Here is a 15,223-nt window from a genome sequence, read left to right on the forward strand (position 1 = left end):
CACTCGCTTGCTCCCGTTGCCACACTCTCTCGCTAAATAAATTCCTCTCTTTTTATTCACCCTGACCATCTCTTGTTTAGACACCACCGTGCCCTTCCCTTCGTCCTACAGTCCTGAGTATGTGGAGACCAGTTGGTACCAGTGGTGGGAGAAAGAAGGCTTCTTCACCCCAGAGATCAATGTAAGAGAATAGAGCATTATAATAAGCCATATTTTACTGCCTGATGATGCTCCCATGTTAGGAACAATCCATGCAGACAACACAGCTCTCATAACAATGTATGTGATAGTGCTCTAATAGTTAGATTTAGTCTAATGCCCATGTTATTTTATTGTTTGTATCAACGTTTAGGACAGACTGCCACATGCTGTGAATCACTCCTTCTCCATGTGTATCCCTCCGCCTAATGTGACTGGCACGCTGCACCTCGGCCATGCACTCACAGTGGCCATAGAGGATGCATTGGTCCGCTGGTAACTATTTCTCACCGACAATAATAGAATCAGTTGGATAGAGATGTTTCTTTTTTTTGGCTGAAATGAAATGGCACCACATCACATTCCTATCTGTCGTATGAGAACTCTCAGAGCTGAAATGTGTTGCTTTTTGAATGACTAATGTATTTGCCATGTTTTAGGAGTTCTGATGAAGTGTATTGTTGTACTGATTGAATGTGTGGTTGTATCAGGAGGAGGATGCAGGGCTACAAAGTTCTCTGGGTACCCGGGTGTGACCATGCAGGCATCGCTACACAGGTGTGTCTCCCTAACCTGGCTATCCATATTATCTTTCACATTCGCTTCTCTTTCAAGCTCAATATAAAACCTGTGTCCAACCTTCTGTTCTTAATCTCAGACAGTGGTGGAGAGGAGGTTGTTTAGGGAACGAGGAAAGCGAAGACAGGACCTCAGCAGGGAGGAGTTTCTAAAGGAGGTGTGGACGTGGAAGAAAGAGTGAGTATGAGGTCCCTTTCTGTCCTCTCTTATTGTTTGTCTCTCTCTTTTTCTGCTGTTCTGTCTCACACTGCTTTCCACTGTCATTAGTAGAATCCTACAACTATCCATCTTCTTAATTAGATAAAGCAAGATGATTCTATTTTCATATTTGGTTCTGTCTCTGTGTTCCAGTAAGGGTTCTGTCTGTGTTCCAGTAAGGGTTCTGTCTGTGTGTTCCAGTAAGGGTTCTGTTTGTGTGTTCCAGTAAGGGTTCTGTTTGTGTGTTCCAGTAAGGGTTCTGTTTGTGTGTTCCAGTAAGGGTTCTGTTTGTGTGTTCCAGTAAGGGTTCTGTTTGTGTGTTTCAGTAAGGGTTCTGTTTGTGTGTTCCAGTAAGGGTTCTGTCTGTGTTCCAGGAAGGGGGAGGAGATCTATCACCAGCTGAGGGAACTTGGTGCGTCTCTGGACTGGAGCAGAGCCTGCTTCACCATGGATCCAGTAAGACAGTACTATTACACTACATCATCACAGACTCACTGGCCTTGTGGTTAGAATGTCCGCCCTGAGATTGGATGGTTGGGAGTTCGATCCCCAGCCAAGTCTTACCAGAGACTGTAAAAATGGGACCCTATGAGTCTCTGCTCAGCACTCAGCATTAAGGAAATAGATTGGAGATACGGCCCTGTCCAGGGGGTGTACTTGTACATCAAGTTACCTCACGCTACAGAAACAGGAGATAGACTAGTGTCCTGTTCAGGGGGTGTACATCACACTACAGAAACAGGAGATGGACTAGTGTCCTGTTCAGGGGGTGTACATCACACTACAGAAACAGGAGATAGACTAGTGTCCTGTTCAGGGGGTGTACATCACACTACAGAAACAGGAGATAGACTAGTGTCCTGTTCAGGGGGTGTACATCACGCTACAGAAACAGGAGATAGACTAGTGTCCTGTTCAGGGGGTGTACATCACACTACAGAAACAGGAGATAGACTAGTGTCCTGTTCAGGGGGTGTACATCACGCTACAGAAACAGGAGATATTCTAGTGTCCTGTTCAGGGGGTGTACATCACGCTACAGAAACAGGAGATAGACTAGTGTCCTGTTCAGGGGGTGTACATCACGCTACAGAAACAGGAGATAGACTAGTGTCCTGTTCAGGGGTTGTTCATCATGCTACAGAAACAGAAAGCAAGTCAAGTCTACTTATGTACTTATTCATTAAGACTCTGTTATAGTATTGTTATTGTAGTATGTTATGTTATTGTACTATTAGTAACACTATTAGTAACATGATGTCATTATCACATACACTAGTATGTTATGTTATTGTCCGTTCTACTATCATCTGCTCAGCTCTTTCTTCCTGTGTGTGTGTGTGTTTGTACCTTTTGTGTTTGGGTATTTTCAGGGCTTCAGCAGTGCTGTGACCGAGGCCTTTGTAAGGCTGTGTGATTCTGGTCTGATCTATCGCTCTGAGGGGCTGGTCAACTGGAGCTGTGCTCTGGAGTCTGCCATCTCTGATATAGAGGTTAGTCTGCCATCTATGATATAGAGGTTAGTTTATCATCTCTGATATAGAGGTTAGTCTGCCATCTCTGATATAGAGGTTAGTCTATCATCTCTGATATAGAGGTTAGTCTATCATCTCTGATATAGAGGTTAGTCTATCATCTCTGATATAGAGGTTAGTCTATCATCTCTGATATAGAGGTTAGTCTATCATCTCTGATATAGAGGTTAGTCTATCATCTCTGATATAGAGGTTAGTCTATCATCTCTGATATAGAGGTTAGTCTATCATCTCTGATATAGAGGTTAGTCTATCATCTCTGATATAGAGGTTAGTCTATCATCTCTGATATAGAGGTTAGTCTATCATCTCTGATATAGAGGTTAGTCTATCATCTCTGATATAGAGGTTAGTCTATCATCTCTGATATAGAGGTTAGTCTATCATCTCTGATATAGAGGTTAGTCTATCATCTCTGATATAGAGGTTAGTCTATCATCTCTGATATAGAGGTTAGTCTATCATCTCTGATATAGAGGTTAGTCTATCATCTCTGATATAGAGGTTAGTCTATCATCTCTGATATAGAGGTTAGTCTATCACCTCCGATATAGAGGTTAGTCTATCATCTCCGATATAGAGGTTAGTCTATCATCTCCGATATAGAGGTTAGTCTATCATCTCTGATATAGAGGTTAGTCTATCATCTCTGATATAGAGGTTAGTCTATCATCTCTGATATAGAGGTTAGTCTATCATCTCTGATATAGAGGTTAGTCTATCATCTCTGATATAAAGGTTAGTCTATCATCTCCGATATAGAGGTTAGTCTATCATCTCTGATATAGAGGTTAGTCTATCATCTCTGATATAGAGGTTAGTCTATCATCTCTGATATAGAGGTTAGTCTATCATCTCTGATATAGAGGTTAGTCTATCATCTCTGATATAGAGGTTAGTCTATCATCTCTGATATAGAGGTTAGTCTATCATCTCTGATATAGAGGTTAGTCTATCATCTCTGATATAGAGGTTAGTCTATCATCTCTGATATAGAGGTTAGTCTATCATCTCTGATATAGAGGTTAGTCTATCATCTCCGATATAGAGGTTAGTCTATCTTCTCCGATATAGAGGTTAGTCTATCTTCTCCGATATAGAGGTTAGTCTATCTTCTCCGATATAGAGGTTAGTCTATCTTCTCCGATATAGAGGTTAGTCTATCATCTCCGATATAGAGGTTAGTCTATCATCTCCGATATAGAGGTTAGTCTATCATCTCCGATATAGAGGTTAGTCTATCATCTCCGAAATAGAGGTTAGTCTATCATCTCCGATATAGAGGTTAGTCTATCATCTCCGATATAGAGGTTAGTCTATCATCTCCGATATAGAGGTTAGTCTATCATCTCTGATATAGAGGTTAGTCTGCCATCTCTATTAGATGAGACCCTCTACTCTCATAGTGTTAGCATGTTACTTTAGCAACAACATCATCTTTGCTATGTGCTACAGAACATGATGTACAGTTTCAGTTTGTACAATTTGCAGTTAAAAACATTAATTTTTTTCAAATTGTTAACTTGAGAGGATGAATCATCGTGGTGTTTTATATGAGAGGTGTGTGTATTGATGTGAGAGGTGTGTGTATTGATGTGAGAGGTGTGTGTATTGATGTGAGAGGTGTGTATATTGATGTGAGAGGTGTGTATATTGATGTGAGAGGTGTGTGTATTTATATGAGAGGTGTGTGCATTTATATGAGAGGTGTGTGCATTTATATGAGAGGTGTGTATATTGATGTGAGAGGTGTGTATATTGATGTGAGAGGTGTGTATATTGATGTGAGAGGTGTGTATATTGATGTGAGAGGTGTGTATATTGATGTGAGAGGTGTGTATATTGATGTGAGAGGTGTGTATATTGATGTGAGAGGTGTGTGTATTTATATGAGAGGTGTGTGCATTTATATGAGAGGTGTGTGTATTTATATGAGAGGTGTGTGCATTTATATGAGAGGTGTGTGCATTTATATGAGAGGTGTGTGTATTTATATGAGAGGTGTGTATATGTATATGAGAGGTGTGTATATGTATATGAGAGGTGTGTGTATTTATATGAGAGGTGTGTGTATTTATATGAGAGGTGTGTGTATTTATATGAGAGGTGTGTGTATTTATATGAGAGGTGTGTATATTTATATGAGAGGTGTGTGTATTTATATGAGAGGTGTGTATATGTATATGAGAGGTGTGTATATTTATATGAGAGGTGTGTATATGTATATGAGAGGTGTGTATATTTATATGAGAGGTGTGTATGAGAGGTGTGTATATTGATATGAGGTGTGTATATGTATATGAGAGGTGTGTATATTGATATGAGGCGTGTATATTGATATGAGGTGTGTATATGTATATGAGAGGTGTGTATATGTATATGAGAGGTGTGTATATTGATATGAGAGGTGTGTATATTGATATGAGGTGTGTATATGTATATGAGAGGTGTGTATATGTATATGAGAGGTGTGTATATTTATATGAGAGGTGTGTGTATTTATATAAGAGGTGTGTATATTTATATGAGAGGTGTGTGTATTTATATGAGAGGTGTGTGTATTTATATGAGAGGTGTGTGTATTTATATGAGAGGTGTGTGTATTTATATGAGAGGTGTGTGTATTTATATGAGAGGTGTGTGTATTTATATGAGAGGTGTGTGTATTTATATGAGAGGTGTGTATATTGATATGAGAGAGGTGTATATTGATATGAGAGAGGTGTATATTTATATGAGAGGTGTGTATGAGAGGTGTGTATATTGATATGAGGTGTGTGTATTTATATGAGAGGTGTGTATATTGATATGAGAGGTGTGTGTATTGATATGAGGTGTGTGTATTGATATGAGAGGTGTGTATATTGATATGAGAGGTGTGTGTATTGATATGAGAGGTGTGTGTATTGATATGAGAGGTGTGTGTATTGATATGAGGTGTGTGTATTGATATGAGAGGTGTGTGTATTTATATGAGAGGTGTGTGTATTTATATGAGAGGTGTGTATATTGATATGAGAGGTGTGTGTATTGATATGAGGTGTGTGTATTGATATGAGAGGTGTGTGTATTTATATGAGAGGTGTGTGTATTTATATGAGAGGTGTGTGTATTGATATGAGAGGTGTGTGTATTTATATGAGAGGTGTGTGTATTTATATGAGAGGTGTGTATATGTATATGAGAGGTGTGTATATTGATATGAGAGGTGTGTGTATTGATATGAGAGGTGTGTGTATTTATATGAGAGGTGTGTGTATTTATATGAGAGGTGTGTATATTGATATGAGAGGTGTGTATATGTATATGAGAGGTGTGTATATTGATATGAGAGGTGTGTGTATTTATATGAGAGGTGTGTTGACGCTGCCTGCAGGTTGACTCGAAGCAGCTGTCTGGCAGAACCCTGTTGTCTGTTCCTGGCTACCAGAACAGGGTGGAGTTTGGGACCATGGTCACCTTTAGCTACCCTATAGATGGCCAGGGTGAGTGGTTGGGTCTGAGTCCCAAATGGCACCCTATTTAGGACCTCTGGTCTAAAGTAGTGCACTGTGTAGGGAATAGGGTGCCATTTGGGATGTAATCTTAGTATCTGGGTCGTGATCTTCCTGTATGTCTGCTGTTCTCTGGGATTTCTCCCATCTTTCCTGTTGTTTATACTCTCTCTTTCTCTTTATTAGATGGAGAGGTGGCGGTGTCGACCACTCGTCCTGAGACCATGTTGGGAGATGTGGCCATCGCTGTGCATCCTGAGGACCCTCGATATCAGGCTAGTATACTACAGATTAAATCCTGAGGACCCTCGATATCAGGCTAGTATACTACAGATTAAATCCTGAGGACCCTCGATATCAGGCTAGTATACTACAGATTAAATCCTGAGGATCCTCGATATCAGGCTAGTATACTTCAGATTAAATCCTGAGGACCCTCGATATCAGGCTAGTATACTACAGATTAAATCCTGAGGACCCTCGATATCAGGCTAGTATACTACAGATTAAATCCTGAGGATCCTCGATATCAGGCTAGTATACTTCAGATTAAATCCTGAGGACCCTCGATATCAGGCTAGTAGACTTCAGATTAAATCCTGAGGACCCTCTATCAGGTTTCAGATTAAAATGATTTACCCATACACGTTTGGCGTCAGACCTTCTAGTCAAACACAGAAAATGTATCTTTATTGTACCACTGTATGATTTACTAGTTGTCTTTTAGCTGGGACTTCTTCTAAGTGTTTCACTACTATTTGTCTTGCAGGCAGTTCATGGTAAACAGTGCAGACACCCATTCACTGACCGACTCTTACCCATCGTCACTGACACTATGGTGGACATGGAGCTGGGTACAGGTACAGGAACGGGCTTGATGCTCTGACTGGATAATGATCTGAGGGAATTTGAACAGCAATGCGTCAGGAACAAGCTAGTTATGCTAAAGGCTGTGTTAGCGTTATTACTAAACAAAGATTCTTCTGAAAGACATTCCTCCTTGTCCGTCTTGTCCGTCTGTCTCTGTCTGTCTGTCTGTCCTGTCTGTCTGTCTGTCTGTCTCTCTCTCTCTGTTTGTCCTGTCTGTCTGTCTGTCTCTCTCTCTGTCTGTCCTGTCTGTCTGTCTCTCTCTTTGTCTTTGTCTGTCTCTGTCTGTGTTTCCCAGGTGCTGTAAAGGTTACTCCAGCACACGACCACACTGACTTCCTGCTTTCCCAGCGGCACTCTCTTCCTCGCCTCACTGTGATTGGAGGAGATGGCACAATGACCCCTCTCTGTGGCCAATGGCTGGAGGTACACTATCTCATCCAGAGATTGTTGTTGTCAGTTTCTGTTCTGTCTGGCAGTTATCTGAGAGATATCTAACCTTTCCCTCCATCACTCTGCTCTTCTCAGGGAGTGAAGCGTTTTGATGCCAGAGAACAAGTGATCGATGCACTGACAGAGAAGATGCTGTTCAGAGGGAGAAGGGATCATGCCATGTCTTTACCTGTCTGCAGGTAGAGATTCACTGTCTCTACATCTATACATGTCTTTACCTGTCTGCAGGTAGAGATTCACTGTCTCTACATCTATACATGTCTTTACCTGTCTGCAGGTAGAGATTCACTGTCTCTACATCTATACATGTCTTTACCTGTCTGCAGGTAGAGATTCACTGTCTCTACATCTATACATGTCTTTACCTGTCTGCAGGTAGAGATTCACTGTCTCTACATCTATACATGTCTTTACCTGTCTGCAGGTAGAGATTCACTGTCTCTACATCTATACATGTCTTTACCTGTCTGCAGGTAGAGATTCACTGTCTCTACATCTATACATGTCTTTACCTGTCTGCAGGTAGAGATTCACTGTCTCTACATTTATACATGTCTTTACCTGTCTGCAGGTAGAGATTCACTGTCTCTACATCTATACATGTCTTTACCTGTCTGCAGGTAGAGATTCACTGTCTCTACATCTATACATGTCTTTACCTGTCTGCAGGTAGAGATTCACTGGGCTATGATGTCTCATTCAGTGGGCTATGATGCAATGATATATAGTCTGGGAATCAACATATGAAAATACATTCACTGTGTCTACATCTAAACATGTCTGTTCCTTCTCTCTTGAGACAGAAATGGTGTTCGAATCACATAATGTAGTGCCCTAATAAATCAAATCCAGATTATGGGATAAATTAAAAACATGATTCTTTTTGCAGTGAAAGACAATATGTTTACAAGTGAAATACTGGACAGATAGTTTTTTTTACACAGGAAAGTGAATGAATCATCACACTCAGAATTGCTGGCCAGAAGGAATCATTTCTGTCAGTTATCCCAGAACCTGTTTTGATTTAGTCAGTAATGTAATATGTGTACAGATGAGATATGGGTTAGATGTAGGTTACCTGCTGTTCATCAAGAACGCCCATCTCCTGCAATTTCACATAGAAATCACATCAGTTACCCAAAATGAACTGAGTAACAGAACAGGTAACACGCCAGGGTAACACGCCAGGGTAACACGCCAGGGTAACACGCCAGGGTAACACGCCAGGGTAACACGCCAGGGTAACACGCCAGGGTAACACGCCAGGGTAACACGTCAGGATCGTCAGCATCTTGTTTACCATCCTACTGAGCTCACCATAGCGTAAAGGCCACACCCAGTTGCTATGGTAAAGCTATTTTGTGTTATTCTGCTAAATATTTCTCTTGTCCTCTTTCCCCGTCCTGTGTGTCAGTCGCTCTGGGGATGTCATCGAACCTCTGTTGAAGAAGCAGTGGTTTGTGCGTTGTGGAGAGATGGCCCAGAGAGCCATACAGGTGATTGGACTATCTCTTTGTGTTGTAGCATTTGCTGTAGGTCACCTCAGCCTGTCTGCTTAAGTGGCACCCTATTCCCTACATAGTGCACTACTTTTAACCACTGCCCTGTGTAGGTGAGAGGGTCTGTGTAGGTGAGAGGGTCTGTGTAGGTGAGAGGGTCTGTGTAGGTGAGAGGGTCTGTGTAGGTGAGAGGGTCTGTGTAGGTGAGAGGGTCTGTGTAGGTGAGAGGGTCTGTGTAGGTGAGAGGGTCTGTGTAGGTGAGAGGGTCTGTGGGTGAGAGAGTCTGTGTAGGTGAGAGGGTCTGTGTAGGTGAGAGGGTCTGTGTAGGTGAGAGGGTCTGTGTAGGTGAGAGGGTCTGTGTAGGTGAGAGGGTCTGTGTAGGTGAGAGGGTCTGTGGGTGAGAGAGTCTGTGTGGGTGAGAGGGTCTGTGTGGGTGAGAGGGTCTGTGTGGGTGAGAGGGTCCGTGTGGGTGAGAGGGTCCGTGTGGGTGAGAGGGTCCGTGTGGGTGAGAGGGTCCGTGTGGGTGAGAGGGTCCGTGTGGGTGAGAGGGTCCGTGTGGGTGTGAGGGTCCGTGGGTGAGAGAGTCTGTGTAGGTGAGAGGGTCTGTGTTTTGGTCAGAGGGTCTGTGTGGGTCAGAGGGTCTGTGTGGGTCAGAGGGTCTGTGTGGGTCAGAGGGTCTGTGTGGGTGAGAGGTTCTGTGTGGGTGAGAGGTTCTGTGTAGGGAAGCGGGTCTGTGTGGGTGAGAGGGTCTGTGTGGGTGAGAGGGTCTGTGTAGGTGAGAGGGTCTGTGTGGGTGAGAGGGTCTGTGTGGGTGAGAGGGTCTGTGTGGGTGAGAGGGTCTGTGTAGGTGAGAGGGTCTGTGTAGGTGAGAGGGTCTGTGTAGGTCAGATGGTCTGTGTAGGTCAGATGGTCTGTGTAGGGGAGAGAGTCTGTGTGGGTGAGAGGGTCTGTGTGGGTGAGAGGGTCTGTGTGGGTGAGAGGGTCTGTGTGGGTGAGAGGGTCTGTGTGGGTGAGAGGGTCTGTGTGGGTGAGAGGGTCTGTGTAGGTGAGAGGGTCTGTGTAGGTCAGATGGTCTGTGTAGGTCAGATGGTCTGTGTAGGGGAGAGAGTCTGTGTGGGTGAGAGGGTCTGTTTATCATTTGAACATGTGCATGGCACTGACTTCTCTCTCTACCCTCTTTCTCTTTCTTTCCTCTTTCCTCTCCTCCTCTTTCTCTCTCTGCGTCTGTCTGTCCCTCTCTCTGTGTCTGTCTCTCTCTCTCTGTGTCTGTCTCTCTCTCCCTCTATCTGTGTCTGTCTTTCTCTCCCTCTATCTGTGTCTGTCTCTCTCTCCCTCTATCTGTGTCTCTCTCCCTCTCTCTGTGTCTCTCTCTCTCTCCCTCTCTGTCCCTCTCTCTCTCCCTCTGTCTGTCCCTCTCTCTGTGTCTGTCTCTCTCTCCCTCTCTGTGTGTGTGTGTCTCTCCCTCTCTCTGTGTCTCTCTCCCTCTCTCTGTGTCTCTCTGTATCTCTCTCTCCCTCTCTGTCCCTCTCTCTCTCCCTCTCTATGTCTGTCCCTCTCTCTCCCTCTCTCTGTGTATGTCTCTCTCTCCCTCTCTCTGTCTGTCCCTCTCTCTCCCTCTCTCGGTGTCTCTCTCCTCTCCCTCAGGCAGTAGATGAGGGACAGTTAGAGATCATTCCTCACTTCTACACCAAAACATGGAGTAGCTGGCTGTCCAACATCAGGTCAGTAGAGTGGAGAAAGTATTACTTTTTTAAATATCACAGGTTCCCCCCAAAAACTCTTCCAACTAGGATGTCAGCCAGATTTATATTCCAAACTGAATTTATATTCCGAACTGAACTGAACAATAGTGTGACGTGTGAGAGAAGCAACAACAAGTCCGTTTGTTTGTCTTCCTGCTGGACTAGCTGACGTCTGTGCTGAGCGACACCAGGCCCTGACATCTTCATTGTTTTATTGTTGCTCTTTGACCCCTGGTTTTATTAAAATAGTCCTTGTTATGACTTATGTGGTTTTAACAATGTGATGCCTGTTTGTGTTTTCCACGTCAGTGATTGGTGCATTTCCAGGCAGCTTTGGTGGGGTCATCAGATTCCAGCCTATCGAGTGACTCTCCCAGATTCTACTGACACTCATGAGGTGCACTGCATGTTTCAAGACGGATTTCACACTCTCACAGTCACACTTATCAACGGTCATATTTCTGTAAACAACATTATTTATTGTGTGTGTTATTTCCCTCAGGAGCTCTGGGTCTGGGGCAGGAGTGAGGAGGAGGCCAGAAAGCGGGCTGCTGGAAAATATGGAGTGACAGCTGACACCATTACACTGACTCAGGGTGACTGCTGACACCATTACACTGACACCATTACACTGACTCAGGGTGACTGCTGACACCATTACACTGACATCATTCCACTGACTCGGGGTGACTGCTGACACCATTCCACTGACTCGGGGTGACTGCTGACACCATTCCACTGACTCGGGGTGACTGCTGACACCATTCCACTGACTCGGGGTGACTGCTGACACCATTCCACTGACTCGGGGTGACTGCTGACACCATTCCACTGACTCGGGGTGACTGCTGACACCATTCCACTGACTCGGGGTGACTGCTGACACCATTCCACTGACTCGGGGTGACTGCTGACACCATTCCACTGACTCGGGGTGACTGCTGACACCATTCCACTGACTCGGGGTGACTGCTGACACCATTCCACTGACTCGGGGTGACTGCTGACACCATTCCACTGACTCGGGGTGACTGCTGACACCATTCCACTGACTCGGGGTGACTGCTGACACCATTCCACTGACTCGGGGTGACTGCTGACACCATTCCACTGACTCGGGGTGACTGCTGACACCATTCCACTGACTCGGGGTGACTCACCTTAATAAGATCTGCTGTACTGCCGTCACATAAACACATTGAATTGTTTGTAGCACAACAATGACTCAGAGTCCCTGTGGTGCAACACCATCACAAGCCTGTTGTGTTGTGAGAGTATTGTTTGTTTTCTGTTGGCTCATTTACGCCCTCTCTCTCTCCTCTCACTCTCTCCATGTCAGACCCTGATGTATTGGACACCTGGTTCTCCTCAGGGCTCTTCCCCTTTGCCAAGTTGGGCTGGCCACAGCAGGTACTTGACTTGCACCCCCCCCCCCCCCCCCCCATATGGGTCACTTTTCACAAACACAGAAAATTCTGTGTCCCAAATGGCACCTTGTTCCCCATAGGGATCTGGTCTAAAGTAGTGCACTATGTAGGGAATAGGGTTCCATAGGGATCTGGTCTGAAGTAGTGCACTATGTAGGGAATAGGGTTCCATAGGGCTCTGGTCTAAAGTAGTGCACTATATAGGGAATAGAGTGCCTTTTCAGGCATCCAATGTATTGCCTAGGACTCATGACATCAACCACTAAAATATGCCCCATATAGTGCCTAGTTCCTCTTACTTGACGTGTTGTGTCCCCTACAAATATGCCCCCACAGACAAGTGACCTGAGGCAATTCTACCCCAACACTATCCTGGAAACAGGAAGTGACCTCATCTTCTTCTGGGTGGCCAGGATGGTGATGCTTGGCACAGAACTGACTGGGCAGCTGCCCTTCAAACAGGTAGATAACACTTCATAACATCCAGTCCCTTCAAACAGGTAGATAACACCTCATAACATCCAGTCCCTTCAAACAGGTAGATAACACCTCATAACATCCAGTCCCTTCAAACAGGTAGATAACACCTCATAACATCCAGTCCCTTCAAACAGGTAGATAACACCTCATAACATCCAGTCCCTTCAAACAGGTAGATAACACCTCATAACATCCAGTCCCTTCAAACAGGTAGATAACACCTCATAACATCCAGTCTCTTCAAACAGGTAGATAACACCTCATAACATCCAGTCCCTTCAAACAGGTAGATAACACCTCATAACATCCAGTCCCTTCAAACAGGTAGATAACACCTCATAACATCCAGTCCCTTCAAACAGGTAGATAACACCTCATAACATCCAGTCCCTTCAAACAGGTAGATAACACCTCATAACATCCAGTCCCTTCAAACAGGTAGATAACACCTCATAACATCCAGTCCCTTCAAACAGGTAGATAACACCTCATAACATCCAGTCTCTTCAAACAGGTAGATAACACCTCATAACATCCAGTCTCTTCAAACAGGTAGATAACACCTCATAACATCCAGTCCCTTCAAACAGGTAGATAACACCTCATAACATCCAGTCCCTTCAAACAGGTAGATAACACCTCATAACATCCAGTCCCTTCAAACAGGTAGATAACACCTCATAACATCCAGTCTCTTCAAACAGGTAGATAACACCTCATAACATCCAGTCCCTTCAAACAGGTAGATAACACCTCATAACATCCAGTCCCTTCAAACAGGTAGATAACACCTCATAACATCCAGTCCCTTCAAACAGGTAGATAACACCTCATAACATCCAGTCCAGACGAACTGCACAAATCACAACAGGGTCTGACATTAACGACAACGGGGTCTGACATTAACGACAACGGGGTCTGACATTAACGACAACGGGGTCTGACATTAACGACAACGGGGTCTGACATTAACGACAACGGGGTCTGACATTAACGACAACGGGGTCTGATATTAACAACAACGGGGTCTGACATTAACAGTGTTTGATAACAACAACAATAGTGTCTGATAAAGTATAAATTAGAGCCCCTATTCTTACTCTCCCTCTCTGTCTCCCTCCCCATCTCTCTATTCCTCTCTCTTTCACTCTCTTTCTCTCTCTCTCTCTCTCTCCCCCAGGTGCTCCTCCACTCTCTGGTGAGGGATAAGCATGGCAGGAAGATGAGTAAATCTCTGGGAAATGTCATCGACCCTTTAGATGTTATCTCTGGCATCTCTCTGGAGGTACACACACAGTCAGACCTGTCTGGCCGGGAGACAGAGGACGCGTTAGGAGTAACGACAGAGGACGTGTTAGGAGTAACGACAGAGGACTTGTTAGGAGTAACGACAGAGGACTTGTTAGGAGTAACGACAGAGGACTTGTTAGGAGTAACGACAGAGGACTTGTTAGGAGTAACGACAGAGGACGTGTTAGGAGTAACGACAGAGGACGCGTTAGGAGTAACGACAGAGGACGCGTTAGGAGTAACGACAGAGGACGCGTTAGGAGTAACGACAGAGGACGCGTTAGGAGTAACGACAGAGGACGCGTTAGGAGTAACGACAAAGGACGCGTTAGGAGTAACGACAGAGGACGCGTTAGGAGTAACGACAGAGGACGCGTTAGGAGTAACGACAGAGGACGCGTTAGGAGTAACGACAGAGGACGCGTTAGGGGTAACGACAGAGGACGCGTTAGGGGTAACGACAGAGGACGCGTTAGGGGTAACGACAGAGGACGCGTTAGGGGTAACGACAGAGGACGCGTCAGGGGTAACGACAGAGGACGCGTCAGGAGTAACGACAGAGGACGCGTCAGGGGTAACGACAGAGGACGCGTCAGGAGTAACGACAGAGGACGCGTCAGGGGTAACGACAGAGGACGCGTCAGGGGTAACGACAGAGGACGCGTCAGGGGTAACGACAGAGGACGCGTCAGGGGTAACGACAGAGGACGCGTCAGGGGTAACGACAGAGGACGCGTCAGGAGTAACGACAGAGGACGCGTCAGGAGTAACGACAGAGGACGCGTCAGGAGTAACGACAGAGGACGCGTCAGGAGTAACGACAGAGGACGCGTTAGGAGTAACGACAGAGGACGCGTTAGGGGTAACGACAGAGGACGCGTTAGGGGTAACGACAGAGGACGCGTCAGGGGTAACGACAGAGGACGCGTCAGGGGTAACGACAGAGGACGCGTCAGGGGTAACGACAGAGGACGCGTCAGGGGTAACGACAGAGGACGCGTCAGGGGTAACGACAGAGGACGCGTCAGGGGTAACGACAGAGGACGCGTCAGGGGTAACGACAGAGGACGCGTCAGGGGTAACGACAGAGGACGCGTCAGGGGTAACGACAGAGGACGCGTCAGGGGTAACGACAGAGGACGCGTCAGGGGTAACGACAGAGGACGCGTCAGGGGTAACGACAGAGGACGCGTCAGGGGTAACGACAGAGGACGCGTCAGGGGTAACGACAGAGGACGCGTCAGGGGTAACGACAGAGGACGCGTCAGGGGTAACGACAGAGGACGCGTCAGGGGTAACGACAGAGGACGCGTCAGGGGTAACGACAGAGGACGCGTCAGGGGTAACGACAGAGGACGCGTCAGGGGTAACGACAGAGGACGCGTCAGGGGTAACGACAGAGGACGCGTCAGGGGTAACGACAGAGGACGCGTCAGGGGTAACGACAGAGGACGCGTCAGG

The 15,223-nt window shown here is 45.5% G+C and overlaps 1 protein-coding gene across 1 annotated transcript in view; it reads left to right on the forward strand.

Moving 5' to 3' along the window:
* vars2 (valyl-tRNA synthetase 2, mitochondrial) overlaps nt 1-15,223 on the forward strand; it is a 29,955-nt gene that overhangs the window by 1,497 nt on the left and 13,235 nt on the right. The window contains exons 4-21 of the mRNA XM_055877340.1: nt 81-181; nt 353-474; nt 690-756; nt 857-954; nt 1,350-1,431; nt 2,349-2,468; nt 5,887-5,995; nt 6,191-6,283; nt 6,778-6,864; nt 7,170-7,297; nt 7,400-7,503; nt 8,739-8,820; nt 10,468-10,544; nt 10,875-10,962; nt 11,068-11,161; nt 11,905-11,975; nt 12,329-12,454; nt 13,653-13,757. Of these exons, the coding sequence (XP_055733315.1) occupies nt 81-181; nt 353-474; nt 690-756; nt 857-954; nt 1,350-1,431; nt 2,349-2,468; nt 5,887-5,995; nt 6,191-6,283; nt 6,778-6,864; nt 7,170-7,297; nt 7,400-7,503; nt 8,739-8,820; nt 10,468-10,544; nt 10,875-10,962; nt 11,068-11,161; nt 11,905-11,975; nt 12,329-12,454; nt 13,653-13,757 (1,754 nt within the window). The remainder of the gene's footprint in view (nt 1-80; nt 182-352; nt 475-689; nt 757-856; nt 955-1,349; nt 1,432-2,348; nt 2,469-5,886; nt 5,996-6,190; nt 6,284-6,777; nt 6,865-7,169; nt 7,298-7,399; nt 7,504-8,738; nt 8,821-10,467; nt 10,545-10,874; nt 10,963-11,067; nt 11,162-11,904; nt 11,976-12,328; nt 12,455-13,652; nt 13,758-15,223) is intronic.

Source organism: Salvelinus fontinalis, chromosome 22 (genome assembly GCF_029448725.1).
Source record: "Salvelinus fontinalis isolate EN_2023a chromosome 22, ASM2944872v1, whole genome shotgun sequence".
Lineage (NCBI taxonomy): Eukaryota > Metazoa > Chordata > Actinopteri > Salmoniformes > Salmonidae > Salvelinus > Salvelinus fontinalis.